This window comes from Salvia splendens, chromosome 11 (genome assembly GCF_004379255.2).
Source record: "Salvia splendens isolate huo1 chromosome 11, SspV2, whole genome shotgun sequence".
Lineage (NCBI taxonomy): Eukaryota > Viridiplantae > Streptophyta > Magnoliopsida > Lamiales > Lamiaceae > Salvia > Salvia splendens.
In genome coordinates, this window is record NC_056042.1 from 2,746,224 (window position 1) to 2,773,956 (window position 27,733).

Below are 27,733 nucleotides of genomic sequence, written 5' to 3' on the forward strand. Positions count from 1 at the left end.
GAGCTAGCCAGTACCCAAGATGGACTTTCACACCTTTCAACATATACCAGGTGAAATAAAGTTTAGGTGTTGTGAGGGTGGATCTGACCTGCCCCATCAAATAATAGCCGATGAAAATCTGGGCAAAACGGATAAGGTGGTTGGTGATGTTGACTCCCCGTGATATGATGGTCTTGAAACTCCCTCCACGTTTGTGCGTGATGAGCTCCCAAGCCTGCTGCATATCAAATCCCAGAGTTTTCCTAGGGGGACCAATTTGTCTTTCATCCCAACCCCCAATGATGTCCTCCTCCATAGTCAGCAGCTCCAATCTCAAGGACCACTCTCTGATGCTCATCGTGGCATCAACATTAAACAGGAGGAACGATATCTAGTCAGTTTCAGTGTCTGTGGTGGACTTGAACTTGAACGATGTGAAGAATTCCTTAGCAAGGGCCATCGGTACCTCAGTTGTGCTATGGCTCAGCAGCCATTCAAATTCGATGGCGCTGATATAAGAGATGAACTCTTCCTCTGACTCTATATCTTGAAGGGATTCAGGATGGTAGCTATTCCCTGACTTAGCCTGCTTTCCCTTCGTACCTCGCTCTGCATACATTCGGGCTTTCTTAGGATCACTGAAATAGGCCATCTCTCCCAAGAGTTTCTTTGTGACCACCACTTCTGTTGGCTCATAGATGGGTTCCTTAGTTTCGTTGTCCTCTTCATCTCTGTCATCCTCCTCTGCATCCGCTTCTGCATCCTGAGCGAAAGGCACTTTGATTGGCTCGGTAGTGGGTTTGCTTGTCCTCACGGAATTCATTGGCTTCTTGACCGTTGGTTTTGTCGGCTGCTTCCCTTTATGCTCGCGCTGCATCTCATAGCGCTCGTCTGAATCATCTTCTGCTTCATCTTCGCTAGTCATAGTGCCAGCCCCCTCAACCCACTCGGCCTCGTGGCAGCTATTACTTCATCCATCTGTCTGTTATATTGTGTTCCCTCACTCTCTAGTTCCTCTGTCCTTTCCTCAATTTCTTCTTCTTCTTCTTCTTCTTCGATCACTTCCTTTTCAGTCCCCTCACCTTCTCCAATGGCTTCTTCATTTTCCTCGCTTTCCCCTGCTGTATCATTGCCCTTGTCGGTGTCACTCTCCACTAAACCCACATCCTCTGCAAAATCGTCTCCTTCCTCATCTGGTTCACCGTCAACATCCTGGTTCCCTTCATCGTGGATCTCTTCTTCCCTGTCCTCCTCATGGCCACCTATCTTGTCTGCATGTGTCGAATCTGGAGCTGGGAGTAATATCATCGCCTGAGGATCGGCGTGCGTCAAGGGGGAAGAAAATTCTTCAACAGGAGTCATGGCCAATTGTGGTTCTGCGGGATACCCTGCTTGTGTAGACTCAGTGTGGAGAGCGGGTGTGTCGCAGGAGGTTGCAGGGAGGTTGTCTGAGATGGTGTAGTGGTTGTCTCTCCTGCTCTGCAAACCTCTGCCAGACGGGCATAGATCGCACTGGCCTTCGCCCCTCGACCAAACTTTTGCAGGAATTCTCTCATGATTTGTTCTTGGTCGGCCTCGGCTACAAGTGCGGCAGATGTGGTTGGTGGGTCGATGGGCATCTCCAGCCTTCTTTTAGTGGGTGCAGTTGGGGGATCGGTAAGTTCGGGTTGAGATGTAGACTGTCGTTTAGAAGCAAGGTTCACCGGTGGTTTTGCCGCTGCTCTACCGTCTACAGCTTTCCCTCTTTTAGTGCTTTATCCGCTCTGGGTGTCCATGGTATCGAAATTTGGTGACTTGTGATGGCACCGCCAGAAGCTTACACACAGAAAATTAGGAATTTTGAAGTTAGGGTTTCGAAAGTATGAAAAGTGTGTGTGAGAGGGACAAGCGTGGGGGAGAAGTCTTAAATGAGGTAGGGGAAATAAAATAATAAAAAAAGAAGCAAATAAAAATAAAGAAGGCAGAGGGACGGTTGCGTGGTGACGTGAGCGACCGTACTCCCTCTGCAACGGGATTTGAAAAATATTTTTCTTATAACTTGAATTTCGAATTTCAAATTTGAAATTTTCCCTCCATTTTGTCGAAAAGTTCCTCCCCTTTAAATTAACAACCGTGTACCGGCTTGTTCCCTCATCCACATGACTTAAGAACACATTAAGCAAGAGAATGAAACATCGAACTCCCAGGTCAAAGGAAGTTAAATAGAAGACATTTCAAAGTTCAACTGACCTTCCAGGGGGTTGTTTGATATTTCAAAAATATTTTTGGGTTAAAAGGTTTTTTTCTTTGTTTGGGTTTTCTTGAGAGAACATAAAAAGAATACTCACAATATTTACAAAAACGGTTTAAGAATTCTTGGGAATATGGGTTCGTCTTTAGAATTTTCAAACTTCATGTCATTTCTTGGGCCCAAGAATTCCCGAAGAATACCTAAACCTTCCGACCAACTAGGCGATAGTGGGGAGCATGCGCAGTGGAACTTCTTCCACCACACACAGCTCTGAACTATCCCTAAACATCTTGACTTTATGACCATTAACAAGAAAAGGGATAGAGTTAGGAGTACATCCCTGAATTTCCAAGGCTCCATTAGCTCTGAGTCTCACAATAGTGTAAGGTCCGGTCCACTTAGACTTCAGTTTCCCGGGCATCAGCTTCAGCCTTGACTGGAAAAGGAGCACCTTCTGTACAACCTGCAGTTCCTTCACTCGGAGGTTTTTATCGTGCCACAACTTGGTTTTTTCCTTGTACCACATCGCAACATCGTAGGATTCAAGTCTTAACTCCTCCAGCTCTTGCAGTTGCAGCTTTCTTTCCTCTTCACAGGCCTGAGGCTTCATGTTCATCTCTCTAAATTGTCGGGCAACGCCATTCCTTCGGCAGCAAGTTCATGGATGATCATTTGGAACTCCTGAATTTGTTCCATGACTAGTCTTGTATCGACCATTTTGTAGTCAAGGAACTTAGCTATTGCAAACTTTTTGTTTCCCGCATTATCACTACGGTACTTTCTCTCTAGGTTTTCTCACACTTGCCTATAGGTGTTTACAACTGAGTATACATTGTATAAACTATCATCTAAAGCATTTAGAATAAAGTTTTTACAAAGGTAATCTCCTATGTGCCATGAATCATAGTGGGTCATGACCTCGATGTTCGTCTCTTGGTCACTTGGCACGGGCGGCTCGTCTTCTGTGAGGAAGTTCACGACGTCCAATGTTGTCAAGTAGAACTGTAATACCCCGTAAAAAAAAGAGAAAAAAAATTAATTATTTGTTCCAAATTTGTAGTCAACTACTTGGTCAAAGATATTTCTCCAAACCCTATCACCAAACGATTTCCCCATATCTCCACTCCATAAAATCTCTCTAACAAACCAAATCTCCACATAATTTATTATATATCTGTTCCCACAATATCAGCCAATTTTCAACGTCATTCCATTGCAGTTTCTTCTCTTCCGTGAAGTATGAAGGAGAAATCGAGAGAGCACGATCTTGTTAATACCTCCTGCTGTGCAAACTTTCTTCTTACCAAAGGTATCCCTTTTTTTCAATTCCATATTATGGTTCCATACATCACACCCTACTGTTACCAGAATCTGCAATTAACCTCTTAATCGAAGCAACTGAATTAAAGAATCGAACTTTAAGTCACGAAATCAAATTTAGAACTTAACTGTGGGGTTCTCTGGGGTGGAAACGGGGCTGCTTCGGAGGAGAGATGGCGGCGGCAGCAGCGTCTCCCAGCGTCTGACGGCGAAGGCGGCTCGGCTGGACGGCGTGTAGACAACGGCGACTGCAGCAGTGGCGTTGGGTACGCCGGCTCAGCTTGGACGCGACGGCAGCAACTCTTCCCCGGCGAGGTTGTCGTCGTGGATAAGGACGGCGTGCAGTCGCTCTGCCTGATGCACAGATCGACGCGACTTACGAGAGAGAGGTCTTCCCGGCGAGCAGCGGCTGGCTCGTGAGGAGTTTGGAGGAGCGGCGGGTTGGGAGAAATTCTAGACGTTGGTTTGAGAGAAAGAGAGAAAGAAGAGAGGAAGATGAATGTGGGTGTATATTGGGCATTTGGTTTTTAAAAGAATTGGGCCTCATTAATTAAAATTGGATATTTTGTTTGGGCTCTTTTATTTTGTTTGGGGCTTCATAATTAAATTGGAGATATAAGGTGGGGGGAATAATTAAGTTTTGGGCCGATAATTAATCGTGATGAATTATTTAATTAATCCCAGAATATTACGAAGGATAAATTGAGCACACACTTAGGATGCATGCATTGTTTTAAATTAATTTGTTTTGCAAAGTCTGATTTTTGCATATCATGTTATTTCGAAAAGGGTGAGCTTGTGCACGTTGTTTGCATTGGGAACAGAAAGTGATTGAGGAGTAAGCTTTTGAGGTGGGCTTTCTTTTTAAATATGGGCAATGCCCTAAGTATATTTTTATGCGAAAATGATATGAATATTTGTCATGCCGTGTTTTGTTTTATTCTATGGAACCTATCTGATGTGGCTTTTGCCATCAATGGATAATCGAATTCGGGTCTGTCTAGGAAGTGAGTCCCTATTCAGGCTAGTGTACACCTATGGAGATCGTGAGCCGTCTTTTGGGTCGGCCGGTCTAGTGACTCGGAATGTGGCCACGTTCCTTGTCATCAATGGATCAGATATGGTAGACATCTATGGGAAAATGGTTGATCAACCGAATTTTACAATGGAAATGATTTTAGTGTCTTGGGCGATTTCTAAAGTTAAAACCCCAAGGTCACTCAATGGTGGCATGATAAATACTTTTTATAAAATGTTTTCGGCATGAGTCCACTGAGTGCATCAAGTACTCAGCCCTGCATTTCTTTTTAAAAATGTGCAGGTTGAGCGTGACGAGCGCGGTGGGTGTTGAGCATAAAAGTGAAGAATGTCTATCCAATGTCTAGAATATGTTGTTTCTTCATACATAGCATTATTCTACTCTCGAAATGCTTCCGCTAAATATTGTTTCTTTTGAGTTCGTGTATTGTTGAGATATTTTCATTTGGAGTTGTTGATTGTTGAGACACTCTGATTTTATTCGAGCTATTCCCATTTGTTTCGAGCTATGGTCGAGAATTGTGTTGTTTTCCCCTTTCTTCCCCGCTTCTTTAATCCTTTCTTATCCTTTCTTCTACGGGCGTGACAAGAACAACATCTTTTGGTGCCACCTCTTGAAGTCCGAACCTCCAGACTTTGGCGGCTTCTCGGTGGGTGGCATCATTCTTGGTGCCATTGGTGCCGGATTGACCCCATGGAAGGAGCCTATCCCGTTGCCCCCGTAGGAGCCAACAGTTGGGTTGGGCATAGAACCCCCCAAGTTCGTGTTGGGCATAGTGCCCCCCACATTCGGTTGGGCATAATGCCCCCCACATTCGTGTTGATCCCGAAAGATCCAACACTAGTATTGAGCCCGAAGGCACCAACACTTGATCCATTAAAGGATCCGAATGAACCACTAAAAGTGGAACCAACCGAACCACCAAAGGTGGAACCAGTGGAGGCCCCAAAAGGGTTGTCCCAAACCCATGGGACAGTTGATGAGGCGGCTGGGAAGCCAGGGGTCGGCATCATGGAGATGGTGGATGGATTGGCAGATGCACCGGTGGATGGAGTGGGAAGAGTGACGGCGGCGTTGGTGGCCGGAACGGTGGATGCGGCAGTGGCCGGAGTGGTGGCAGAGGTGGTGTTGACGTTGGTCGACATTTCCAGCAAAGGTTTAAGTTTCGAAAGTTTTTAATTCGTTTTCTGAAAGTCTAAGGTCTTCTGTAGTGTATATTTCGCCTTGCGATTGTTGGAGATATAGCTATAAAAAACAACACTAACCGGGTGTAATACAACCCGAGAGAAGAGAAAAGAAAAACAGAAACGAAAATTACAATGGGAATTCGAAACTGTAAAGAAGAACTTAGCCGAGTTGAGGAAGGTCTCTTTCCGCAAGACGAGATACGCCCCGGTAGTATTCTCAGTTTTGGCGTGTCGTCCCCAAAGATGAAACGGCTACGTCTCGTTCGTTGCAACACCGTAGTTGGAACGAGCTCCGGCGAACTGGAAGAGGAAGAGGTCCGAGCTTCGAAAACTATGCAGAGAGAGGAAGTATGCTTGTGATTTTTAGTGTGTGAAATGCAGTGGAATGGCTAGCCTATTTATAGGCCAAGCCACCATGCTGGGTCAGCCAAGCCATGAAGGCTCATCATGGCAGATTCGTAATCGTCGGCGGTTACAAGCGTGTGGCAGGAGTGTGCCTTTCGCGTGTGGATTTCTCACGTGGCAGCTCTGACTGTGCCACGCTTGACGAGGTGTCAAGCCACTTGGATTGCTAACTCAGCAGTGGTCTAAAAAGATTACTATGTGTCCTGACCCAAGCCGAAAGACCACCCAAAGACCAATTGCCAAGATCAAGGTCGAGATCGAGATCGAGATCGGGCCCGCGACCGCGACCGCGACCGCGAGCACGAGCCCAGGCGAGCGGGCGGCGGCGCGCGCGTGTGGGCTCTTTCACCCATCTTGGTCCACTATAATTATTAAGTAACATAAAGTCAATTTAAACACATTAAAAGATGCGTCACTTCTCCTATGTGGGATAATTAACAATAGTTAATTATTCCTTAAGCTCAAACTCCAAGCTTTAATTAAAAGCTAATTATGCTCAACTTTAATCCACTATTTCTCACTCACCGGAAATCGGATTTGAGAAAGTGAATATACTACATTTATCTACGTAAAATGTAGATCGACGCTATATCATTTAATTTCACAAAATTAAATGTCTCGTCATTTTTATTATTTGGTCAAAATCCATTGACCGGGCATATTGTACACCATGATTTCTACAAAGAACGTCTCTAATCGTTTGGAAGATCCATAGCCGCTGCAAAGCAATTCCGCCTTTCAATTCGTTATGGATCAAGGTACGCTTCCGCTCTACAGTTTGTGTTCTTTTTCTCCGTCGTTCTTGGTTAATCATCATAGAGAGGTTTAAGTAATTGTCCACTCAATTATTCCAACAGTGCAAAAATTTATCAAAGTATCAATGGATTTGTTTTGCCTTTTAATGACTCAACATTATCTATCCCCGTGGTGGTGAGCGAAAGAAAGCTTGGAGTGTAAAAAGCAACACTCGAATAATGAAAGCTATGCCCTCGTTGAAGAATAACAACGTCGCAACAATTTTCTTGTTTTCAGAGTAGATAAAGTGGGGAAACAAGTCCATATATATCCTGGTCGGTTGTCAAATGTATATTCTCTAACCCAAGAATCTAAACAGAAAATGAACAAAACAAATAAGTAATTGTAGATAATCTATTACGTAAATTGTTGACATAGTTGTCAGTTATCAGTTTAAGATAGTTATCAACTTAACAAGAACCTATAAATTAATATATAATCATCTAATAACTGCCTCAGTCAATTGAGATTTTGTAGGTCATCACAATTATTAAAGTTTGACCTAATGCTTCATTTTCCGTTTGACCTAATGCTTCATTTTCCTGCTAGAAAATCTCACCTTATTGCCTTTTCTATATGGGCCTATAGAGAAAAGAATAAAAAAGGATGCCAACAGGCCGACAGGCCCAAATGGCCCAACCCAGATTTTTTGAGAGATTAATTCCATTTAAAAAATGACGAACTATACGGGCTAAGGAACATCGAAAAAGGTAAAAGTATAATTACCTTATGCAAAACATACAAAAACATAAAAACATTTCACAATATACCACAGTCACAAGAAAAAACTTCAGGGAGAAGACTATTTGGAATGAAAATTTACCATCCGCAAAGGAAATGTAATCTTATTCATAATTTAATTACATTAGGAAAAGGAGGATAACAAGCAAAGAGCTGCAACGGTTTCAGTTCTTATTCAAGGGAAATCAGACATTGACCTAAGCTCAATATGATGTACCTAGTAATCAAGGTTTGAGCTCGAACTCCTCCACCTTCTCCCACGATTTGCAGCTTTTGTCTTCAGTTTCCGTTTTATAAAGTACCAGACGCGATATCTGGAAACTCAGACCGCCTATGCTTTCATCCAGAGCACAAGCTTTCTCTAGCGCGGTTTTCTTCTCTTCTTCTGTTAAATCGCCGTAGAGGAGGCTCAAGTGCGGCATATAAGCTGCAAATACAAGAGCATTTCAACACCACAACGTTATACACATGACACAATTCTCAAACAGTCTGGAATCATACACAAGAATAGAAACATAGCTGAAACATAAATGATACTACTGCTAAGGATATTGATGAGAGAGATACTTAGCCTCTGCTCTCGAGGCTCCCTTGTACAGGGAGAAATTCAAAGAGAGGCGAAAGTGGATTCAAGAGGGTAGAGATGAGTGGCTTACGAGTTGATCTCTTGAAACCAAAGTGTGCACATGAATGATCACTAGCCTCCACCACCTGTTTTAGAGTTGCACAATCACAAATGATGTTATGTAGAGTTCATTACATATGATTTCTAACTTTAAAGTTAAACCCCTTAAGCAAAGCATAATTTAAAAGAAGCCAATGTGTCTTCATTGAATTGCATTTTTATGGCTGTCATCTTTGTTTCCATGTAAAGTTAAAATCTTTTCAAGGCCACAAACAGCAAAACATTCCATACGTAAAAATAAGGGGAAAATTACACGCAATCTTTTAGCAGAAACAGAACTAAACTACTTGTCAAAATCATTATCCTTCCAAATCATTGGGAAAAGCCCCAATTCTTTCTATTTTATCAAATCATGATCTAATTTTAGGCTATTTTATCAAATCCAAATCATTTTCTAATTTAAGGCTATATACTTGAAATTGGCACAAAACGAACTCTCTAACTCTAACCATCATGTTTACTGCAGAAATTTGAACCTCGCAGCATAAATTCAGAAAACAAATTAAAAAAAAACCCTAGGATTTAAGAAAACTACCTCAGGCGTGGGATGAAGCAGGAGAAAAACGCACTGATAAAAGAAAGTGCCGGTGGCGATTTTGTCGACTGTAGCTGTGTACGGTTTGAGGCCCTCGCACGCCTTTCGAAACATATCACGCGCCTCGCTCTCCGTCAGCTTGATAGCTCCGAGGATCGTCACGTGCGGCTCGAACTCCGGCCCGCCGAACTCCGATCGGAGACCGCTCATCAGTTTCTTCAGGCGAGGCTTCAATTCCTCCGGCGGCAGCGCCCACACGGAATAAGCATCTCTCTTTAATTCTCCGCCGTGAGCAGCGGTGGTGCTGGCCATGATGATTTGCGGAAGTGGCGACGGTTTCAGTGGAAATTGACCTTCAATGATCTTCAAATTGGGGTTTGTTTGGCTAGTTGAAATATTTTATTCTCATTCTAACCATATTTAGCGGGGTGGGTGTTTTATTTCGATGGTTAGTCTTTGTTTGATTAATAAAATTGGTTTATAATTTTGTATTCAAAAAATTGATTTGAAATTTTACTAATTTTATGTCTATAACTTTCTCTTGGGGAAATCTCTCGCCTTTCATAAATCTTGATATATGCAAGAGCGCATTAAGGCTATCCACAATGGCGCCTAGCGCACCGCTTAGCCGAGCGCCGGCGCTAAGCGGTCGCTAGGCGAACCATTGCAGCCTCCGAAAACCGCCGAGCGGTTTTTCGGAATTAAAAATCGCCTAGCGCTAGGCGGTCGCCGGGCGCTGGGCGATCCGCTCGGCGCCATTGCAGCGTCGGGATCGTCCAGCGGTTTTTTTTATTTTTTTTTTAAATTTTCCCGACACTATATATACGCGATTTGCACTTCATTTTCATTCGCACCACTTGTATTAACGAGTACTCTCTCTATCTAAATTTCTATACAAGATCAACACCGAGAAATGGATCTAAACAACGAGCCTAGTTCAGGGACGAGTGGTTCTCAAACTCCCCCAATTAATGTTGGAGGCGGATGGAATCAGATGCCCGGGTACTACAACATGTACCCGTGGCAGCAGATGCTATCCGGGATGCCGACCGGAGGGAGTCCGCCGTGGGGGTTCCCGGCGATGCCGGGTTGGGGACCCAATATGCAGATGATGCCGGGGTGGGCACCCAATATGCAGATGATGCCCGGGGGTGGATCGGCGACGCAGGGGACGCCGGGGGGAGTACCTGCGATGCAAGGGATGCCGGCGGGAGTACCTGCGATGCAGGGGACGCCGGCGGGAGTACCGGCGACGCAGATGACGCGGGGGAACGTCTATCGCCCCAGTTTTGATTTCAGCACTGCTTCGTCGCACACATCGACCCCAACGGATGCGCAGTTCACGCCGAGCGGTTTTGATGAATTTTCGTTGGCGGATTTGGGGTTTGATAGTCTCGGAGTTCCGGAAACTCCCGTTCAAACGGGGGGAGCAGTGCAGGGTAGTGGCGCCCCAAAGAAGAAGGGCAAGGGAAAGAAGGTCGGGGAGTCGTCGCAGCAGGGTGGGGATGACCCCACGGCACGGAGAAGGTGGACGGACGAGGAGAACGTTGCCCTGTCAAGGGCGTGGGTGAGTGTTTGCGACGATCCTCTTGTTTCTAATAACCAGAGGATCGTCAACATGTGGGGCAAGGTAGCAGCAGCCTACCAGCGATTTTGCCCGGAGGGGAGGCCACACAACGGGGAGGATTGCCGGAAGGCGTGGAACCGAATCAGGGCTGCCGTCTCCCGATTTTCGGGTTTGTACGCCAACGCCCTCCGCATGCAGAGTAGTGGCCAAACGGAGGACGACTGCAGGAGGATAGCGGAGAAAGCCTTCCCCCAGCCCGGGTTGTATAAGGACTTCACCTACTGGAACTGCTATCTTGTGCTGAACGACTCTGAGAAATTCTGAGTAGGTGTCGATGCTGGCTGGCCGAAACGGCAACGATTGAACTATACCGGGGATTTCAGCGGCAGCAGCGATGGTTCCCACGACCTCCCCGAGACGGACCAGGTGCTCCCCACCCCTCGTTCGTTCGGCCGCCGACCTCGCCCCGTTGGGCAAAAGCGGGTGCAACGGGCGGCGAGGGGGGCCGTCGGGGGTTCCCAGGAGGTCCAGTCGGCATCCCCCTTTGACCGCCAGTCTACAGAGGATCTCAAGTACTTCGCGCGTCAACAAACGCGCCAGATGATGGTGAAGACGTTAGCCGAATAGCGAGCGGCGACAGACCCCCAGGAGAAGAGATTTCTCTTCACATTGCTCGAGAGCATGAATGACGATTTGCGTGGAGGCGGCAGCGGCGGTGGCAGCGGAGGCGGCGGTGACAGTGGCGACGGAGGCGGCGGAGGCGGTGGCGACGGATACGGCGGTGACGGTGGCGGCGGCGGAGGCGGTGGCGACGGCGACGGCGACGGCGACGACGGAATCGAGGGAGCCACCGAGTGATTTTTTTTAAGTAATGTACTTTTTTTAATGTAATTTTTATTATTAATGTACTTTTTAAAAATTTTAGTACTTTTTTAAATATATTGTACTTTTTAAATTTTTTGTATTTTTTTTAAAGTAAAATAGTATTATTAATGTTTCCCGTATATGTCTCGTAAATTAAATTCCGTATATTGTGTTATTTAGTGATGTGGCTATTGATGTGGCTGGGCTATTTATGATATGGCTGGGCTATTTCTGATGTGGCAGGAGGATTTTTAGTATTTATGATGTGGCTGGGCTATGGCTGGGCTATTGCTGGGCTATTGCCACTGTGGATACCCTAAATAAAAATTACAGTTCAAAACAAGAAGGTTGATATGCCAAGGAATATACCTACACCACTAATTAAGTAACATGCATGCATGTGATTTTATATGCATAACTTAAATTTTAGTCAAAACATAGATGCTAGTATTAATACATTTTGTTTCATTTCATCATTCTACAAATTTTTGGTTTATTAGTTCTTTGTATTAATACATTTTGTTTTATTAGGCTCTTTTACAATTCTTAATTTTATTATTTTATTAGTTCCTTATAATAATGCATTTTGTTTTAAGAGATTTTTAATCTTTATTTAACAAACTTCACAATTTAATTAGTTTTTTTTATTAATTAAAATTAATTCAGTTGCAATAGACTCAAAAATCATTCAAAAAATAAAAAATATATTGATATTGTCCGTTATCTACTTATAAATCTATCATTTGTCTAATTATTATTGAGACGATATTACAACTAAAACAACTTCAAAATAATTTTTAGAAAAAAAAAATAGAGAAAACAATTTTTTAATTAACCCCCAAAAAATAATTAACATATATTAAATAAAGATCCAACCAAAGAACCTCTTAAATAAAAATAAGTACAGACCTAATGAACTAAAAAGTTGAAAATGACCCAATGAAACCAAATAACAACCTAATGAACCAAAAATTTATAAAAAGGGATCTAATAAAATAGTAGTCATATAAGAACGTCAAGATGTGTTTTGCCCAATGTTTTAAAAACCGGACCGAATCGGCCGGTTGGACCGCGAACCGGTAGGCAGTCCGGTACGGTTTGCCTCTAAAAATCGCCTGTAGGTTGACCCACCTAGAATCGGTAAAACTGGCCGGTCAAACCGATTGGACCCCTAACCGCGAACCAGTTCAACTATATTAAAATATTTTTTTAAATCATATTTTTTTAAATCATATTTTGCAAGCTGACCAGCATGGCATGGCAGTGTATCGGAAAATACTTAAGATGCATTGCGTGGCACCAAATCTGCCATTTTTGATATTTTGATAATGCTATTTTTTATTTATTATTCACAGTTTTTATTATATATATTAAATAATATATAATATATATGTTTATTATATATTCCGGTTCAACTAGTGGTTCGACCGGTTGAACCGTAAACCGGTAACGGCGCTGGTTCGCTTGCCGGTCCGGTTTTTAAAACATTGGTTTTGCCTAAATTTTACACATTTAATATATTTACAAGCACAAGTGGATGCCAAAGGCCGGATTACGAATAGAAATCTTCAAACTCAAAAGTGGACAGACATAAAAAAAGAAATATCAACAAATTATTTCCCATTGCACCCTATGAATGGATCCAAATTTTCTTGCAATAAAACTAGTATTGTGTTAACATTGTAGCAGCAGCAGAGCAATTCTTGAAAATACAGCAAAATGATGTAAGGAACCAAAGCAGAAAATAAAATTTCATTTTATTGCGCACTAACTCACAAAATCATCAAGTCAATCCCAAAATGCTCAAGCACAACAAATACTTATATCAATTGATTACAGAAGAATAGACAAAATAGAGTCAGCTGTGCAAAAAATGCTGAAATCTTGCTAAAATCCTAGAAAAAAAAAACAACAGCTATCAGTAGTTCAAAAGCGAGTACTTCACACGTAAAACGATCCTGCCTTTGTCGACTCCGAGCTTGGCTCCCGTGACGAGCCAGTGGCCGGGCATATCTTGCGGCCCCTTCAACATTTCTGTCATGTCCACAATCTTCGCCAGTTTCCCAGCTTGGCCGGAGCCATCCCCTTTCTCGTTTGATAATGAAGAAGACGAGCCATCAGGCTTCTGCGCACCCGACAGATTTGCAGGGCTATGATCCCAGACGGATCGCCTTATTGTGCACCCGGGGACTTTGGAGAAGAGCAGTTTCAGGTGCAAGACGTTTTTCGCGCCAAAATCCCACACGCCGAGCTGTGCTCCTGTGACGATGTGAACGCCCGAGAGATCGCCAATGCATGTGTCCGTGCACTCTATGGGTGCAGTGCTGACATGGGAGAAGCTTTTCCACTTGATTGGTTCGAACCATCGGCTGTCCTGCTCTTCGGGCCCTTGCCATTTTGGTGCACCGATGGGGATGTGTGTGTCCCAATGAGGCTGAAGAATCTTTGGAAGAGAAACTAGATGTTGTAAGTTGATGGCAAGGCGGTTTTGCTTGGCTCCTTCGAGGCTGAGCTTGAGTCCAGTCACAGGCTTACGTCCGACTGTAACCTGAAATACCATGAAAACTTCGGAATTGTTAGCAAGTATTTAGTTGTGAAGCAGCCAGAAGAAGCAAACGACACAGAAACAATGCGGTTGTTGATGAAGATTATGAAGAAACATATCATGACAACACGTTATAAAGGAAAATCGGATATAGTTAAAAACACAAAAATGCGTTTCTAGAGTGGTATACCTGATCTGGGCTTATATATAGCTTAGGACCCATTAAACTGAACTGAATATACGGACAAACAGGTTCTTTTCGTTGCAAATTGTTCTGCTCGGGAGCCCACACCCGAGAAATTTGGAAGTCCAAGAAATACTGAAGATCCTCAATAGGTGGCTTGTCTACAGAATACAGAAAAACAATGGCATGTTTTTTATAAAATGACAAAAAAATCAAAGTAGTTGAAAAGTCGATCATAATAACAAACGTCAAATCCTTACACTCCAAGTATAACTCGATAGCACGAGCCAAATGTTTAATCCCAGCCACTCCTTCGAGCAGAGAGACGATGGGCACAAATGTCATGTTGATCACATCAGGAGTTCCTTCTACGGTCTTTGCCCACTTAGAGTAGCTCTGTTCAAGGTCATCTCCCCCTCGCCTTCTGAAAATAACCGTAACATCCTACATGTAAAATAACAAAATTCACTTAACCACATTCATCACCGATAGTTACGAATGCAAGGGAATCGCCTTTGAGCAAACATTATCACCGATGTATATGACACCATTAAGAATATGCCAAGCTTGAAGTATTTACTCGATAACAGTGCTGTTTCACCAACCTTGTCCTTGTATTTTAAAGAGCCGGCGTTTGTATTGACCTTCGAATCTGAGAACCTCTGGTCTCCAATATCTTTCACATAGTTCTCAATATCCGACAAGGTTAAAGGTGACGACTGGTGCTGTCTAACATAGACGACATCCCTTCCACCAACTGTTACAGAGGTAACAATGTGGGTTCCGTAATTTTCAATAAAGCTGTGAGACAAAGCATCATATCAGGAACTCAGAAATCAGGCAGCCAATCTTTACCACACTCAATTACAGTATGACCTTTTGAAAAGTTTCTCCTACGAGTTTCCAAAAGTGGCAAACTGTAGAAACATCTTTCGTTCTTGAAGGAGATTCTGAACAGATAAGTCATGACAAGACAATTACATTCTAGAATTAGCAACACAATTTCTCTATCCACTTACTGCTATTCCATACTCTATAAAGTCAGTTACCTTTTCATAAATTCATACTCTGTATATCACAAAGCATTTATAATTGTAACAGCATTGATCTCATACACACATATGATATTGAAGACAGGCAATATCAGAATGCTTCACCTTGCCAATGATGCAGGATCCCACGAATATGGAATAGCACGTTTGATTTCATTACGTAAACTTAAATCGGTTTTTACTAGTTCGACACTAAACAACGGGATGGTGCATCCAACCATTGCAAGTGATTTTGTAGCTGCAGCGTCGAGTTGCCAAGAGCCACTGAAATTAAACATGGCATTGAAGCATCCAAGTGGGATCTGACCAGGTAAACCTGAATTTTCATTGAAGTATCCTGCCATCTGCAAACCGAAGTCACAAACAATATGTCAATGCTACAGAATCTGGGCTTACATGATAAGTTTATGCAGACATAATCACAACACAGTAAAGAGAAATCAACCGATGAAGCTATACAGCATCAAGCAGTCAACAAAATCCATTCTTTAATAAAATCAAGACACAAAAATCAAACCAGCTGCAAATTGAAGTTCACAACAACATGTCAATGCAGTAGAATCTGGGCTTACATGATAAGTTTATGCAGGCAACACAGTAAAAAGAAATCAACCAATGAAGAAGCTATGCAGCAACAATCAGTCATAAAAATACATTCTTTAATAAAATCAAGCCATCTGAAAATTGAAGTTCACAAACAACATGTCAATGCTACAGAATCTGGGCTTACATGATAAGTTTATACAGACATAATCACAACACAGTAAAAAAAGAAATCAACCAATGAAGCTATGCAGCAACAATCAGTCATAAAAATCCCTTCTTTAAAAATCAAGACACAAAAATCAATTCATCTCCAAATTGAAGTTCACAAACAACATGTCAATGCTACAGAATCTGGGCTTACATGATAAATTTATCCAGACATAATCACAACACAGTAAATAGAAATCAACCAATGAAGAAGCTATGCAGCAACAATCAGTCATAAAAATCCATTCTTTAATAAAATCAAGACACAACCCCTCGTTTCAACAGCTGTAAACGAATCAACAGCCAAAAAACAAGAAAGCCCAGAAAGTAAAATCAAGTTCAAAGAAAACCAAACAAAGTAATTTCAAAAAAATCAAAACCTCATGAAAGCTCCAAACAGGGGTCTTCTTGTTATCACTCCGACCACTGCTGCATTCAATGTCAACGGAGACATCGGGGATCACGCAAGATTCGGAGATTTCGAGGTTCCTCGTCTGCGCATCGTCGATAAGCACCAAACGGGAGCCCGGTGCGCCCTTGCAGTAGAGCAGCCTGATGTCAGAGGTGACGTCAAACCCACGGCCGAGGGCTTGGATTGAGTTGCGAAGTGTGGCGATTAGAGCATTGTTCGAGCCAGATGAAGCCATGGATTGGTATTCACGAATGCTTCATTTGCAAAAAAGAGGAAGAGGGATGGAGGATTTGTTGATAAATGATTGAGAAAGGGCAGCCATGGCGGTGTTGGTGGAGTCAAAGGTTGGACTTTGAAATTAACAAATGCTGTCCTAATTTGTGTTGTGGCGTTCTTTCTTTGACTATAATAATGCAAGAAACGCGTTGTCCTTTTTCAGGGAGAAGCTCAACTCCTTTGTTCCACTTTGCCCTCTTTTCTTTTGTCAAGTCCACTAAAATTGAAGATTTAAGCAATGACGGATCCACCTATGTCTTCGAAATTGTAGTTTAGCCTAATGTGACTTCTCCGATCTACAATTCTAAAGGTTGGATTCACTTTTGTTATTCTGACAATAAGAGTTGCATTTTATCTTGGCTCGAATTTGATGGCAGAAGGAGGGAGTATTTGATAAACATTTATGAGTTGGATTCATTAATTTGTTTGTGAATTGTGTTAGAAAAATTAGGTGTCTCTATTTAAACAATAGCAGTGTGATTAAGATTTAAGTGTATTTGTTTGTTTTTAGGTTAGCAAGTGAAAAGGGGTTTGTTACATTCAAACAAAGGGATCTTGTTGAAAAAAAGGGTTTTTACATTCAAACAAAGTTCTCTTTTCTCTTTTCTTATTTTTAAATTTCAAAAATGATCCCTTCCGTTTTAGTCACGATTGATGTTCCAATCTGTATAGTACTCCTATTTTATTTAGTCTGTAATAACAGGAATAAACAGAAAAGCAAGTTTTATTTCAAAAATAAATTATTGTTCTGAATTTTCCAAACATAGATTTGTAACTTTGAATCAAATGTTTGACATGATGATAGGAAATGTTTGATTTGAATTATGACTTATCAAATCCAAACAAAATTGAAGTGACTGGAATATATGTGCAATAATTTGTACAAAAGGGTACAAATAAATAACCTCTCCCGCCAAAAAAAAAGTAATTACTATACTATACAAACTTACATCATATCTAATAACACGGCAAGAAAGTAGAAATCATTCATCAAAAGGGTATACTATCTTCACTGATTTCATTAAAACCAGAGGTGGATGAAGAGTATGTTGGTATTGTAGTCGAAATCTGCGACTCGCCCCTCGTAGCACTGCTCGAGCTCCGCCTCTCCTGCTTAAAGTCCTTCGTAGCTTTGAATCTCACGTCGTTAGTGTACGTGCTCCCCTCGGGCGTTACAACGGGAATGTCCATTTTTCCCTCAAGCATCTCAACGGCCTCTGACATCGTTGGCCTCACGGATGGAGTTGCATTCGTGCACAGCAGAGCCATCATCACCACTCCCTATCTCCTCTCTGTTGGCACCACCAGCATCATTAAGCCTCGGATCAATGAGGTCATCGATGTTCTTGCTCTCGTTCAAGTGGCTCGCCTGCAACAACACCGAAGAAAAGAGTAAGCAGATTGAAACAATCCATTGAAATGTAAACATGGTAATGGTTAGTACCCAATCAAGAAGGCATATGAAATTGTGACTGGGCATGTAGTTTTTGTTGCTTTTTCCACTGACTATCTCTAAAAGCACGACTCCGAAGCTGTAGACGTCTGCTTTGTCGGTCAGATAACCCCACAGTGCATATTCGGGCGCCATGTATCCGCTGAAAAAGGGACGGGAGCGCTTATTAGTGTCGTGAGAAGCCAAGGAAGAGAGGGTCGCCAGCATAAGGAGACGGAACTTACATTGTTCCAGCAACTTTTGTGCTAATGTGTGTCTTCTCGTCTTCATTGAGATGAGCCAGTCCAAAATCGGATATTTTAGGATTCAGATCGCTATCCAGCAGCACGTTCGTAGCTTTGATGTCTCGATGCAAAATTTTCAGCCTTGATTCGTCATGGAGAAAAGCTAACCCTTTCGCAATTCCAACGCAGATCTTGAACCTCGTTGGCCAGTTTAGCATCATTTGGCTTCTCCCGTTTGATTCTGATGTGTAGTGTTTGTCAACAAAATCAGCTAGTCGAATAGAAGTTAGGGAATAAGCCTCTATGTACGTACCGAACAAGACGTGTGCAAGGCTATTGTTTTCCATGTACTCGTATACCACCATCAACTGATCGCCTTCAATGCAGCATCCATATAGCTTCACAAGATTTGGGTGCTGTAAACACGAAATCATGCCAATTTCATTCAAAAACTCGCGATTCCCTTGTCTTGATTTAGACGAGAGTTGCTTCACAGCAATGACAGTGCCATCGGGCAGTTGACCCTGCAACGGAACATCTATCAGTAAAAAGAAGGCCCTTCAAGATCGCTAATCCACATTGAGCAATAAAAGAAACCGGTATTCATTGAAGTATTTAGGTTACTCACAACATCTCCAGAAGTCTAAGCTTCCATACATACGCAGGAATTTCGCCAGTAATTTTGCAGTTTCTCAATATCCTGTTGCAACAATGCCATCACCTTATTCTTCAAAGTGAGAAATTAACCGGGCAGCATTTCAAATTTAGAGTTACTCAGCATACAGCGATGTTAGGCCTGTAGTGCTCCTCAGCAACGGAAACCCCTGGGATGGCCCTTCAAGATCGCTAATCCTCCTGTGCAGTGAAGTTCATCAGAATACTTATCAAAGTTAACAATAGTAGGTGAGGGCCAACGTGTACTCACAGAGTTTCTAACATATCGAGAAGAGATATGTTCAAGGGAATGGGGCCCTCTAGTCCGCTAGCAAACATTTCTCTTCATCGAAAAAAATGAATGTTAATAGAAGTATACGAGGAGTTGTCTGTACTACGCTGTCTCTGCTACAAGGATACATAGTGATCTCACAAAGTTATAAGTTGCCTCCAGTTTTTAATGAAGTCGGGTATTGGTCCACTTAGGTTGTTGTCGTTTATCCGACTGCAATGCAAAAAGAACTGTTGAAAAACGAAAACTCTAGAGCATTAGAGAGAACAAATAGATTGCAGAACTTACAAATCTTTTAGGTTTATTAAATTTGCAAGTGAATTCGGTAGCTCCCCCATCAGCCGGTTGGAGGACAAGAACCTGTAATTCAGAACGTAGTAAATCGATATTAGTTTTGGTTTTGAGCATCCCTCATTTGAAACATGAGATCTTACAGGCTCGTTGAATTTGTCATCCTTCCAATATCAGGAGGAATAGCCCCCGAGAATTGGTTTGCCTCGAGGTTCCTGATGAACACAGTAGTGCAGCATAAGAAAAGGCTTTGACAGTTTTGTTTCCGAAACTTGGTGAAAAATCACAAGTAGGGAAATTAAACTGCTTACATACAGGTATGTAAGGCTAGTAAAGTTTGCCAGATAGTTCGGTATTTGTCCAGATAAACGGTTTACAAGCACAGAGCTGCACGGGAAGTTCAGGCAGCATTGTCAGTAATCGGAAAAATACACTGATGCAATATAGCAAAATAACAAGTGCAATGCACAACTTACATAAAATTAAGTTGCATTGAAGCCCACTCTTCCGGGATCGTACCAGTTAGGAGATTATATGCAAAATCACTGAAAATTAAAAAGAAAAAGAAAAGGCAATGAGTAAACAAAAACTAAGTCACCACATTTGAGGTAAAGCTGGTGTTGGAGTTGGTACTTACACATGCTCGAGGTACTGAAGCTTTACAATTGTCAACGGGAGAACTCCAGGAAGATCGTAACTCTTAATCACACTGTATTAAGTCAAAAACATGAATAGATTCACAAGGATGCAGGCCAATGCCGGGAGAGTTACAATAAAATGATCTAGAAACGAGAACCATACAGCGTAGTAACATGGCAGATGGTGGTGTTGTTGAAATTGCAATTGCATCCGACATAACCATCAGAGTTCGGTGGAGGAGTTTGTGTCATCCCACCCATCTCCATTTCACATAACTCGGCATTGAATGACCAATGCAATGCGCCAAACTCGTTGGCTATCTCTTTGAAGACATCAACTAAGCACAAAAACAGAACAAAATCTCCAAGTGAATATAGGAGTAAGCAACAAATCCATATCATCATCATCATCATCATCATCATCATCATATTTGGTAAGTATGGTCCTTGAAAAAATCATCAGTCCAAGTAGATTGTTGACACAAAATACATAATTATGCAAACAAAAGAAAACTACTCCAATTTCAAACACAAACAATAGCCATTATCAGTTTGTGTGTGCGTTAAAACTTACAAAAAAAAACACCTAAATTCATTCTGGATTTCAAGCCCAGAAATTTATTATCTATGAGTTCCAAAGAATCATAAACACTAATGATCAATCACTGCTCCTTAGTTAATCCTCCACTTTAATCAAACACTAACCAAAATTGAAGGAGAAAAGCGGTTACTAACCTTCAACCTGAGGCACCCTCTGCGACTCCGACAACCTCGAAAACCAGCAACAGAAAACCGCTACAGCCCACAAACTTCTTCCCACAAACATCGTTCTCAAGCATCAAGACTGCAACTTTACTCAAACAAACACTGGGAATTCTAGTTTACAGTTCAAATGCGATGCAATTATACACACATATTTGAGGTTTCTTTCATATCTCAGTCAGCACAAGAAAACAAGCAAAAATCCAGACTTTTTCTTGAATAGTATTAAATCCACTTGTTGTTGGATTTGGATTTTGGGATTTTAATTTTCCTTAGTTGTTTAACCTTCCCTAAATTACTATTCATTCAATTTCATTTTTTATTTTTATTTCCAACCCAATTCAATTAAAACAAACACACTTCATTAAAATTAAAATAACATTACAACTTAAAATTCAAAAAAATAGAAAAATACATAATTAAAATCCTAAAAAAATAAAAAATGACATAATTTAAAATACAATTTTATAAAGACAACCAAGAATGAGTTTGTCCCACATCGAAAGTGGAACATAAAACATTCAAGGATGTCTCTATAAAATAGAGACAACCAAGAATGAGTTTGTCATAAAACATTCAAGGATGTCTCTATAAAATAGAGACAACCAAGAATGAGTTTGTCCCACATCGAAAGTGGAACATAAAACATTCAAGGATGTCTCTATAAAATAGAGATAACCAAAATGAGTTTGTCCCACATCGAAAGTGGAACATGAAACATTCAAGGATGTCTCTATAAAAGAGAGACAATCAAGAATGAGTTTCATAAATTCGCAAGCCCATCAAATATATATGGGCTAATACGAATTTCTAGTATTCATTTATTTGTAAAAATTGTTTTTAAATATAAAAAACAATTTTTATAAATAAAAAATATTTTTTAAAAAATTCATTTTTTTTAAAAAATGAATTTATTGCGTCAGCGTGACGACGCCCACTCGCGGGCCGGCGAGTGGGCGTCACGCACGACGCAGGGCGAGCCACGTCGCCGAAGCGCGTGGCGGCACGGACCGTGCCGCGGGTCGTGCCGTCGGCACCCGGCACGGCTTGGGAACGACACGGAGACGGAACGCACCTCCGCAACGCGTCGCGCGCCGGTTCCGTTCCGCCGGCACGAAACGCGGAATGCGGGCGGCCCGCGTTGCGGGTGATCTTAGTGTTTTGGCTGTCAATCTTTTTTGTTGCGACAGTTATTATATTTTATGATTATAAATTAACAAAAGAATGAATTTTTATTATAATATTCAACCGCAAGCTGCTAACTTTGAATTTTCAAGAACTTTCTGGTGATTGCAACTTAATCAGCAGTATCAATTAAATTCTGGCATCAAGTATGTCAACGTTTTCGTATACAAGAATTAACTATTTCAGCGTTAACAATTCAACAGTCAGCTACTATTAATAGTAAAATACAATTCCATTTCCATGTATATAAAATTCATGTCGTGGAGAATTCATACAAGTCAGTATGTTATCGTTTTATATTCTAATGTTTCTGAAACGTGCCATCAAAGTTATATAAGTCAAGAAAATTGGCTCACTTTGAATGAAGTAGTATGATTTTTCTATAAATAGGGCTAATAATTTGGACACGATACTTGGCTCACTTTGAATGAAGTAGTATGATTTATCTATAAATAGGACTAACAATTTGGACACGTTACAAAAATCCTATATGAACATGTATGAAATTAATATATTTGAATCAAGATTTGTTGGGTTGATTTGTTGAGAATCCGATAATTTTACGTTGTATTCAGATGATCCATTGAAAAATATATCATCAATTTAAAAAACTAGGTTTAATCGTTTAATATCATATTTCAATTAGGTTCAGGTCATACGGATTGTTATTGTGTTGTGTCAATTCATACTATATCGTATCATAAATGTCGTTTCCATAAATATTATGCCAAATTATCAGAAAAATCATGAAATTCTAACATTTTTCATATTGTCCCATTGACTTTTATTTAAGTGTGAAAGTCAAAATTTAAATTTTTATATCCATTTGAATCTGTTGTATTCAGAGTTTTTAGTTTGACATACCTACTCAATCACATCATAAACTTAAGATATATATTGGTCACATCGATAATATATTATAGTATCGATGGAAAAATTTGTTAACATGGTTAAAATTTGTGACATGACTAACACTCCATACTTACTACTACTAATAACCTAGATTGAATTGATTGATTGGTAGTGATACTTATTTCCCATCCCCTAGCAAATTTGCAATTTGCACTATATCAACAACAATCAGGTATCCGTCAGTAAATTCATCGGTAAACTATGCAAATTTATACCTGTCTCCAAGGAAACTTATTGCAGGAGGCGAAGGCAATGGAGACGGCGGGGTTGAAGTGGCCAACAGAGTAAATCATGACCATGACGACCAGGCCCCACACCATGGCTATTCCGGGAAGAGTGGCCACTTTGTCTCTGTCGAGGTTCACCGCCACCGGCCCGCAACATCTCCGCTATCAACTGCATCATGACTTGGTTAATTAATTAATTAATTTCGAATTCCAAAAAAATAAATAAATTGGTTGAATAAGTGTTCATGTATTTCTTACTACTTCTGCTGTGTGTGACCTGAAATTAAAGAAGCAAGATCCTTTAAGAACAAGGAAGATCCATTAATTCATGCAAGTCAATGAATCCTTCTATATTGAATTACTATCAAATTACATATATTTAAAAATTTAACTATTTGACTTGTATCTTATTGACAAATTAAAATACTCAAGTTGTGAAATAAAATTGAACCTTAAATAATTGATAGATAAATATTCATTGTAACGTGGAATGAACCACCACTGTTGTGTCAACTGTTCTTTAGAACTCTGTGACTGTGTTGTGTTGTATCACAAATTCACAATGCATTAATTAAATTCATAAATTTGTCACATAAGCATATAAAGTTAATTGCATTGGTCAGTAATTTGATAGTCAAACAGTATTATATTTCGCCACTTCTGATATTTGAAGTCATAACCAATGTTCATCCATTAAATAGATGCATTCACCATAAATCATCGTGATCCAATGACTAAAAATGATTTTCACGTTCTCAAGAGATCTAATTTATACATAATCTCATCCATCTATCTCAAAGATCTTATGGTCCAGATTTTTTTCACTTAATTGAGCTTATTTTGTTAATTGTTATAATCAGGATATAATCATAATTGAGCCTGTTACATAATTACAAAGTCTTTTAATTCTTCATTACATCAACGATGAGCTACCCCTAAAAATATTACCCATTTGAGCATAAAAATATGTGGATATGCGATCACTAGTTCCCTAGTATTATTAGTAATATAATCTGTAATCATATACTCAGACCAATAAAACTGTTTTTTTCTTCCTGCAGTAGTACCATTACAAGAAACAGTGGGCCGTAGATTGGGCCTAGCTTGAATTATTGCGGGCTGAACTCTTCAAAAACGAGCCACTTTTAGTAATTTCACGAAGAGGTTTATTAGTAAATCTGACGATATTGTAGACCCAGGCTCCAGCAATGGCACCAGCTGTTGGGCCGACCAAATAGATCCATATGCCTTTGAAATTATTCGATACTATAGCCGGCCCGAGACTCCTTGCTGGATTCATCGATGCTCCTGATATCGGCCTGCAAAGCCCATTATATATTTAATTTATCGAAGCCACACTTGATGAAATAGGAAATTTAATTTAGTACTTATAAGACAAGAGAGGCTCAGAGAGCACAAATTATGGCGATGTAACTTAGCTAGTAAGACCCTTCTCGTTGTAAATCATAAATGAAAAATCAGGGATAAAATATTGTGTAATCTGTATCTCATTTATAACCATATCTCAAGCCATGTGCTCGGATATGGTATCTTATATTGACATTAACTAATGTGTCGCGACATAGATGAGATTTGACTATAACATATACATGCAATTTAATGCAATTTAATGCATGCAAGACAATGAAGGAAAAATTAGTTAGTAAAACAGTTTCTCACTATTAATAGGTAAAAGAGATTCGAATCACCATGCAAGTAACAAAAAAAGTGAACCGTTAGATCTTACATCTAAAGAAAGTTAATAGTACAAATATATTATTTCATTTAATATAGAGTTAATTCTTGAACATTATTGGTTCAAAAGAGATTTTTGTATTTCTATAGAGAATTTATTTTCCCCAATTATCATGCTTCTTATTGATAATAAGGATATTGTAATATAGGAGTACATCAGAATTGCATATTTGAAGTAAAAAAATGAAGTGTTTACGTACCCAGCAAACATAACATTTAGCAATATAACTGCTCCAACAGCCAAGCCAGCAAGTTCTCCAATCTGCACCAGTAAATTTAATCTCAATTCTCAAATATGAAATCTATTATGTTCAATTCGCTTTCACCATCAATTAATTATTAAAAAAATAATAATAAATGACAAAACCTCAATTTATTAACGAGATTAATGGTCCAAATCGTTAGTCTTCATTACAGTTTATGTTAACATTATGTAGGTGGACCAATCATCTTAATATTCCAACCTAATTGAGCCAACTCTACGCTGTCTTTTCCAATTAAATTATGTTAACTATTTTTTGGACCAATAATTGGGGGTTAGGATAATTACAGCTCTGTTGTCCGTGGCGACACCGGAGATGACGAACATGAGGTAGAATGTGATAATAAATTCTACAACCAATGACTGCACGTCTGTGCCAGCGGGTAGGGTTCCGGTGAAGTGATCGTGCGGCCCACTGAACAATAACCGTAGGGTTCCGGCGGCTAGGGTTGACCCAACCACTTGAGCAGCTATATATGCAGGTACCTACAATAATATTTATGAACATTTAATTTCAATTGAACTTTTCTTATAAAGTATTTCATTGTGTGACTTGTGTGAGGCAATAAATTAAAATGAAAAGCAATAACAAAACAAAGATAAAAATTGCGAAAACTAATGTGAAAGAGAAAATATAATAGAATTAAATGCATATATAAAATTAAACATAATAATTGTCGAGTCTTTGTGGGGTATTAAAGAACGTCCTAATCAAATAGGAGTAGTAAGTATATTTACTGAGAATTAAAATACAAATATAAAATTAAACATAATAATTGTCGAGTATTTGTGGGGTATTAAAGAATGTCCTAATCAAATAGTAGTAACTATATTTATTGTGAGACTTTCAATTCACAACCTGTCCTAGCTGCCTAAACTAGACAACATTAAATGATTTAAATCTCATTTACTTTCGATGAAACCTATACACACATCAAAAAAAAAACCTTGTTTACCTTAAATAATTAAAGTTTTGGATAATCCCAAAGCACGTGATAACTTCTACTATTATTTGAACCAATTTTCCCTAATTCTTATCTTACTAAATACGTTGAATTGGGAAATTAACTTCTAGTAATTGGGATAAATAAGTTAATACTAGTATTTTGTTTTATTAACTACAAAAAATAAACACTGCAACAAACGTTCTTATAAGATCACAATATTAAACATGCAATTTATTGCATTGAAATTTTCTGTAAAATGACCAAAATTGAGGTTAGCAAGAAAAATGCACTTTTGAGTATAACTTAGTAAAAAAAATTATTTTTTAGATGCCTTTGTTATTGTTTTTGTTCCTTAGTTTTAGTTGAGACAACAAGAACACGTTTTTAAATCGCATAAAAACACAAATTACATTCCTTAATGGACCAAATTAAGGTTTTTAGTGAAACGCATTAAGAGACAGTAATCACGTATGACCTAACTAATGAGGAGTAATTTATTTGGTAATATTTGGTTAGACTTTGAGAAATAATCACATATATATTATCCGCACCGAATGAGAGATATGGATAAGTACACAAAAATGAATGCAGTACTGTGGCAGCAAGAATATAATAAAAATCAACGTGTATTATTCAATTGAATGTGAAATGAAGAAAATCATTGATGAGACCCTCAATTCGACAGAAAAACACTATACATACATTATATGCATACACACAAAGTAAGATTGAACAGAAAGCGAGGAACCTGTTTCCAAGGAAATCGTTTGCAGGTGGCGAAAGCGAGGGTGACGGCGGGGTTGAAGTGGGCGCCGGAGATGTGGCCGACGGAGTAGACCATGACCATGACGACCAGGCCCCACACTATAGATATTCCGGGAAGAGTAATCACTTTGTCTTTATCGGCGTTCACCGCCACCGCGCCGCATCCCGCGAATATCACGAAGAATGTCCCCAGCGTCTCCGCTATTATCTGCCAACCAATTTATTTAATAAATTCACTTCAAAATCAAATCAAATCAAATCTACCTTTTGTATGAAGGGGAGGGTGAGAGAGCAGCATCCGGTGGCGTCGGAATCGGCGTCTTCTTTTATGTGCACGACAACTCCGTTTCCGTTTCCGTTTCCATTTGATGTTTCAGCCATAACAGGGTAGAGATGGTGGTGGAGGAGAAAGATATATTGAGTTAGCGAGATTTTGTGGGGGAGAAGGTAGCTATATTTATGCAAGCATGGGTGACTTAATTTGAGTCAACTCAATGGATATCTTTCTATCTCTAAGAATACAATTAATTTATAATTGAAAATGTAGTAGTATCTGGTTGAAAAGTGTGCTGCGTTTATTCATACCCACTCTTAACTTTTTACTATAATAACCCACTGGATTTAATGCACCTTATAACTGGGTCTATTTTTATTTTGTCCAAAGTCCTAAACTTGTAAATTACTATATCTACTTAAACACCATTTTCAACTAGTCACAAATTTTAAAAAATATAAATAAAAATAATACTCCACATATGGAAAAATTTGCAATATGCTGCCTTCGTCCTACAATAGGA

General features: G+C 40.1%; 5 protein-coding genes across 5 annotated transcripts; all 5 read right to left on the reverse strand.

The window, feature by feature from the left end:
- Positions 1–2,426: 2,426 nt before the first annotated feature.
- Positions 2,427–2,825, reverse strand: LOC121756080. The gene has a single exon (XM_042151541.1). It carries the CDS (start codon positions 2,823–2,825, stop codon positions 2,427–2,429), a length of 399 nt encoding a protein of 132 aa, XP_042007475.1.
- A 4,948-nt stretch (positions 2,826–7,773) lies between these two features.
- Positions 7,774–9,349, reverse strand: LOC121753729 (cyclic phosphodiesterase-like). The gene is made up of 3 exons (XM_042148981.1): positions 8,917–9,349; positions 8,353–8,407; positions 7,774–8,123 (listed from the first exon to the last, which is right to left on the reverse strand). Exons 1-3 carry the CDS (start codon positions 9,226–9,228, stop codon positions 7,921–7,923), a joined length of 570 nt encoding a protein of 189 aa, XP_042004915.1. The 5' UTR covers positions 9,229–9,349; the 3' UTR covers positions 7,774–7,920.
- Positions 9,350–13,087: 3,738 nt separating this feature from the next.
- LOC121753536 (MACPF domain-containing protein CAD1-like) lies at positions 13,088–16,697 on the reverse strand. Its single transcript, XM_042148739.1, has 6 exons — positions 16,262–16,697; positions 15,234–15,472; positions 14,682–14,877; positions 14,337–14,520; positions 14,083–14,237; positions 13,088–13,895 (listed from the first exon to the last, which is right to left on the reverse strand). The coding sequence occupies exons 1-6, from the start codon at positions 16,526–16,528 to the stop codon at positions 13,266–13,268; spliced, it is 1,671 nt and encodes a 556-aa protein (XP_042004673.1). The 5' UTR covers positions 16,529–16,697; the 3' UTR covers positions 13,088–13,265.
- A 701-nt stretch (positions 16,698–17,398) lies between these two features.
- LOC121756081 (probable LRR receptor-like serine/threonine-protein kinase RFK1) lies at positions 17,399–21,122 on the reverse strand. Its single transcript, XM_042151542.1, is given in 16 exon segments — positions 17,399–17,851; positions 17,853–17,938; positions 18,014–18,164; positions 18,247–18,487; positions 18,560–18,804; positions 18,875–18,946; positions 19,030–19,101; positions 19,172–19,243; positions 19,334–19,405; positions 19,481–19,552; positions 19,627–19,698; positions 19,799–19,870; positions 19,960–20,028; positions 20,121–20,192; positions 20,285–20,459; positions 20,857–21,122. Coding segments are annotated over 16 exon segments (1,926 nt in total). The 5' UTR covers positions 20,948–21,122; the 3' UTR covers positions 17,399–17,559.
- A 3,082-nt stretch (positions 21,123–24,204) lies between these two features.
- LOC121756579 (aquaporin NIP1-1-like) lies at positions 24,205–27,451 on the reverse strand. Its single transcript, XM_042152158.1, has 5 exons — positions 27,201–27,451; positions 26,920–27,144; positions 25,513–25,710; positions 25,163–25,224; positions 24,205–24,526 (listed from the first exon to the last, which is right to left on the reverse strand). Exons 1-5 carry the CDS (start codon positions 27,315–27,317, stop codon positions 24,307–24,309), a joined length of 822 nt encoding a protein of 273 aa, XP_042008092.1. The 5' UTR covers positions 27,318–27,451; the 3' UTR covers positions 24,205–24,306.
- Positions 27,452–27,733: the final 282 nt, after the last annotated feature.